Below are 6000 nucleotides of genomic sequence, written 5' to 3'. Positions count from 1 at the left end.
CATCTCTTTAAACCCACATGGTGTTATCTGATTGTCCAACAATTTGCAATTTTGGCGTGTTTTAAATCACGCTGGACAAGTTTTTTTCGCAAAAAACGCCGAAACACGCCCCAAGGGTGGGGGTGCGGCGATATTGGGCTTGTTTGATGGAAAATTTTGAAAAAACCACATTTTTTTTCGAATGGCTAACGTTACTATCCCAAACTCCTATATTTACAAATAACTCACCCTTGCTTGGGATTGAACCCAAAACCTCCCACTAAGAGGCAAGAGCCTCTACCAAGTGAGCTAACCCCACTTGAAAAAAAAAAACCACACACTTAATAGAGATCATGTCTTGATCATAAAAAGCACTAATAAAGTGCCTTTCTCCACATTTTCGACTCCAATCATATCTTCCCACCAACCCGCCACCACCGCCGCCGCCACCATCCTCCCCAATCCACCACAATGCAAGCCTCACTACTCTCCACACTCCCTAACCACACCACCATTCTCCCACCCACATCTTTCCGAACCCACCACACCCAAACCCATAAACCCTACTCACTCTCCGTCCGAGCCACCACCGAAACCACCACCACCCCATCACCACCCCTAACCACCACAACAGACCCATCTCCAAAACTCAACAAATACAGCTCCAGAATCACCGAACCCAAGTCACAGGGCGCATCTCAAGCTGTTTTATACGGTGTGGGTCTGTCAGATGATGATTTAAGTAAGCCCCAAATTGGGATATCTTCTGTTTGGTATGAAGGTAACACTTGTAACATGCATTTGTTGAACCTTTCTGAGGCTGTCAAAGAAGGGGTTCAAGAAGCTGGGATGATTGGGTTCAGGTTTAATACCATTGGTGTTAGTGATGCCATTTCTATGGGGACTAGAGGCATGTGTTATAGTCTTCAGTCTAGAGATTTGATTGCTGATAGTATTGAGACTGTCATGTCTGCTCAATGGTATGATGGGAATATTTCTATTCCTGGCTGTGATAAGAATGTAAGTTTTTTTTTTAATATTTTATTAATATGTAGTTGGTATGATTATTTAATTAATTGGTATGGTTTTATTATGAATGTTTCTAGCTTTATGTATTGAGGAAGTTTGCTTTTGGTTGTTGAAATTAGCCTCTTTTGTTTCAATTGGAGCTTGATTCATGTATGTTTTACTTGGTTGAGAGGATGAACATATTTTGGTTTGAATCTAACTCGTTAAATAAACGGGTCGTGTTCTGGTTGACTTGTTTAAAGAGTTTAATTAAACTGGTCGACCTGCCAACCTGTTGAATTAGATTGGTCGCTCTACTCAATCCGATTAACACGTTTGCATCTTGACTATTACCGGTCAACCGTTTGACATGTTTAGATGAATGGGTTAAACCGGTCTTGTTCGGGTTACACGGTTTTAAGTGTCTGTGCGCTAGGTTGATGTTTTTGATACAAAATAAATATATGTGTCGTGTTTGGGTCTTTGACTCACCAACCTGACATGATTTACACCCCTAAATTAGAAATAAAGTTGTAAAGAATGTTTGCTCTGTTTTGTTGCTTTCTTATCTTTAGTTTATGTCGGCACAGGTTTCTGTTAATTAATCATGATTAATTTGCCTAAAATTTTGCATTATCAGATGCCAGGTACGATTATGGCAATGGGGCGCCTGAACCGGCCAAGCATAATGATCTACGGTGGAACCATTAAGGTTTAAACCATTCTCTTTTGCTAACGTTCAATGGTATAATTTCGTTTGGTTAACTGATTAGTGTTTATGTGTGCAGCCCGGTCACTTTGAAGGCCATACATTCGACATAGTATCGGCTTTCCAGGTACCTTTCTTATACTTTTTAATTTTGAGAAATTAAAATTATATTATATTGTTTTCTAAATTCTATTTCTATCCCGGTTGCAGGTTTATGGAGAATATGTAAGTGGTTCCATAAACGATGATCAAAGAATAAACGTTCTTAAAAATTCGTGCCCAGGGGCAGGGGCATGCGGTGGAATGTATACTGCAAATACGATGGCTTCTGCCATTGAAGCAATGGGAATGTCACTACCATACAGGTAGAGAATTTTGTCCGTTTTAATTTCTTGTTTGACTTGTTGACTTATTGACTGATCTATAATCTATTCTATGTTTCCAAAAGCTCTTCAACACCTGCTGAAGATCCATTCGAGTTGCGAGTGCGATTGCGATAAGCGATAAGTCGATTAAACATGCGATTATAGCGAATAAACCTCGATTGTTAATAAGTACTCCACATAATACAACTAACGTAAAGCATAGAATAGATTATCTATAAGTCAAAGAAGTCAAAACAGGAATTGAGCAAGGAGTGACAGATCGCAATTAGCAATCTTTTCTTCCTTTGACTTCAATCTTGACTTTGATTTTGACTTTTGAACACGGGGTGTTACAAACACATCACTAAGAAAGAGTAGAAGGTCGGAACGAGCTCTGATTCTATCGGTTTTGAGTGTATTGAGTGTAAAAGAGTTGAAAGAACGTTAGAAAACCATCTTTCAATTCTTTTAACCATGAATATGTGTAGATCTATGCGAAAACATTGTTTATTCATGTGGAAATCCTTCAGATCTAAGTTGTTCTTGGTGGAATGAAGCCAAACCTTGAAGTTCATAAGAACTCCATGATGACATCACCCTAGAACACCTCAAATCCGGTGATTTCACGGTTAAAAGTTAAGATTCAAAGGTGAAAATGATGAAGGAGTGCGTGTAGATCATAGAAGTACAAGATTTGAGTTGAAAACTTACAAGAATCGCGAGAAATCGAGAGAAAAGAGGGCTTGAGTGCGGCTGGTCGAGTGAGGAGCTGTCACTTCACAAATGATGTGATAGGAGGGTATTTATAGGGTTTCCAAAAGAGGAAACTGCCTGAGTGTCGGATTGGTCATCGATCGGATGGCCACTCGATCGGTTGGCCACTCGATCCAGGTGTCCGACGCATTGAGTTTTGTCGTTTCGATTCGCGTGTTGAGCGTTGCGATGTGATTCGAGTGAGCGATGCGATAATATTAACCGTTAGTTACACAAATAACCCAACTACTATATCTAACATACAATCACTATAAATAACTTGCGTTTAGCGTTTGCGATTTAGATTGCGATGCGATATAATTGCGATTGCGATTGTGATTAAACACCTCAACATAACATAACATGCACAAGTAACACATAATAGCACACACACGTAAAACAATATCCAGAACACATAATTCGAGTTGCGAATGCGATAACGCTAAGTCGATTAGCGATAAACATGCGACTAAACCACGATTATTAATAGATACTCCACATAATACAACTAAAATAAACAAATAATATAATTCGATTACAAGTCAAAAGTACGGTTTGATGGTTAAGCAAGGAGTGACAGATCGCAATTAGCAATCTTTTCTTCCCTTGACTTTGACTTTGACTTTCCAAAAAGCGGGTTGTTACAGCCTCCCCTACTTTAGGAAATTTCGTCTGAAATTTAGGAAGTAGGCGTAACAAACAGTTGCGGGTACTTCGCCTTCATGTCACTTTCGAGTTCCCAGGTAAAGTCGGCACCGCGTTTGCCTTCCCAGCGGGCGTTCACATTGGGAATGCCTGAGCATCTGAGTACCTTGGTTTCTCATCCCATGATCTCGACAGGCTTTTCCACGAAGTGTAATGTTTCATCCACTTGTAAATCTTCGAGGGGTACATGAAATTCCTGGTCAGCCAAGCACTTTCTGAGTTTCGAAACGTGGAAGGTCGGGTAGACGTTACTAAGTTCCTCCGGTAGTTCGAGTCTGTAGGCCACCTTCCCAATCCTTTCCATGATTTTAAAGGGTCCAACATATTGAGGCGCGAGCTTTCCTTTTTGATGAATCTGATCACTCCCTTCGAAGGTGCAACCTTTAGGAGTACGTGATCGCCAACGTCAAATTCAAGGGGCTTGCGGCGTCTATCAGCGTAACTTTTCTGTCAGCTCCGGGCTTTCAACAGATTGTCTCGAATTTGGAGGATTTTGTCAGTCGTTTCTTGCAACAGCTCAGGACCGGTAATTTGCGCGTCTCCGATCTCGTGCCATACAATAGGCGATCGACATTTCCTTCCGTATAATGCCTCAAATGGTGCCATTTGGATGCTAGAATGATAACTGTTATTATACGAGAATTCGACCAAAGGTAAGTGCACGTCCTAATTACCATCGAAATCTATGACACACGATCGGAGCATGTCTTCAAGGGTGCGAATCGTTCTTTCAGTCTGACCGTCGGGTTGGGATGGAAAGCGGTACTTAGATTAAGCGAAGTACCGAGAGCAGATTGAAACGTTTCCCAAAGACGCGAGGTAAACCGACCATCGCGATCAGAGATGATGTCACGAGGCGTCTCGTGTCGATAAATTATCTCATCGGTGTAGATTCGGGCTAATTTTTCTACCTTACAGTCTTCCCGTATCGGCAGGAAATTAGCTAATTTAGTCAAACGGTCGACTACAACCCAGATGCTATCATGACCTGATGTCATGCGCGGGTGTTTCGTTATAAAGTCCATAGCTATACTCTCCCATTTCCATATCGGGATCCCGGGTTGTACGAGTAAGCCAGAGGGTCTCTGTTGTTCGGCCTTGACCTTGGAACAAGTCAGGCATTTCGAAACATAGATAGCGATATCCTTCTTCATACCCGGCTACCAGTACTTGTAGCGCATGTCTTGGTACATCTTGTCAGCACCGGGATGAATAGAATACCGAGATTTGTGGGCTTCATCCATCAGAAGTTGTTGCAAATTAGTACGCTTGGGAATCCAAATTCGGTCCAAATAATGAAAGTTACCATTCGATTTATTCTCAAGTTGGGCGCCATCGTTTAGAATCCTTTCCTTCTTCAAAGTACTTTTGGTAACACAAGCATGCTAAGCATCACGGATGAGAGCTTCGAGATTAAACTGGGCTTGGGAATTACGAACGCTAAGCAAATAGCTTCGTCGACTGATAGCATCGGCAATGATGTTTGCTTTGCCCGGATGGTAACGAATCTCACAGTCGTAATCGTTGAGGAGTTCTACCTACCGGCGTTGACGCATATTCAGTTCCTTCTGGTCAAAGATATGTTGTAGGCTCCTATGATCAGTGAAGATCGTACACTTGGTATCGTAAAGGTAGTGTCGCCAAATCTCTAACGCAAAAACATCTGTGCCAAGCTCGAGGTCGTGTGTGGTGTAGTTCTTCTCGTGGATCTTGAGTTGTCGAGAAGCGCACGCGATAACCTTGTCTCGTTGCATGAGAACACAACCAAGACCAAGGTTCGAGGCATCGCAGTAGGCTACAAAATCCTCGTTTCCGTCGGGCAGTGATAGCACGGGAGCATTGCAAAGCATAGCCTTGAGAGTTTGAAAGGCTTCCTCCTGTTTAGTTCCCCAAACAAAAGGTTTATCCTTATGCGTAAGAGAAGTAAGCGGCACGATGATCTTAGAAAAACCTTCGATAAATCAGCGATAATAGCCTGCCAATCCGAGGAAAGAACGGACTTCAGACGGATTTTTGGGTGTAACCCAACTCTTAACAGCTTCGATCTTCGCGGGATCGACGTGGATACCTTGACTGTTGACAATGTGACCCAAGAATTGGACCTCCTCTAGCCAAAATTCACACTTGGAGAACTTGGCATAGAGACGGTTTCCCTGGAGTAACTCAAGAACCAAATGTAGATGTTGCGAGTGTTCGACTTTTGACTTGGAATAGATCAGGATATCATCGATGAACACGATTACGAAGCGATCAAGAAAGGGTTTGCACACTCGATTCATTAAATCCATGAAAACTACGGGGGCGTTGGTCAAACCAAAAGGTATAACAACAAACTCATAGTAACCATAGCGGGTTCGAAATGCGGTTTTGGGTATATCATCCTCTTGAATGCGTAACTAGTGATAGCCTGAGCGTAGATCGATCTTCGAGAAACACGTAGCACCTTGTAACTGATCAAATAAATCATCGATTCGAGGCAAG

At 42.0% G+C, this 6000-nt stretch overlaps 1 protein-coding gene across 1 annotated transcript; it reads left to right on the top strand.

The window, feature by feature from the left end:
* The first annotated feature begins 362 nt into the window (after positions 1–362).
* Positions 363–2196, top strand: LOC110906814 (dihydroxy-acid dehydratase, chloroplastic). The gene is made up of 5 exons (XM_022151890.2): positions 363–999; positions 1628–1699; positions 1776–1823; positions 1907–2061; positions 2145–2196. Exons 1-5 carry the CDS (start codon positions 451–453, stop codon positions 2194–2196), a joined length of 876 nt encoding a protein of 291 aa, XP_022007582.1. The 5' UTR covers positions 363–450.
* Positions 2197–6000: the final 3804 nt, after the last annotated feature.

This window comes from Helianthus annuus, chromosome 14 (assembly GCF_002127325.2).
Source record: "Helianthus annuus cultivar XRQ/B chromosome 14, HanXRQr2.0-SUNRISE, whole genome shotgun sequence".
Lineage (NCBI taxonomy): Eukaryota > Viridiplantae > Streptophyta > Magnoliopsida > Asterales > Asteraceae > Helianthus > Helianthus annuus.
Note: the sequence above shows the minus strand (reverse complement) of the source record. Positions and strands in the feature narration are given on the sequence as shown.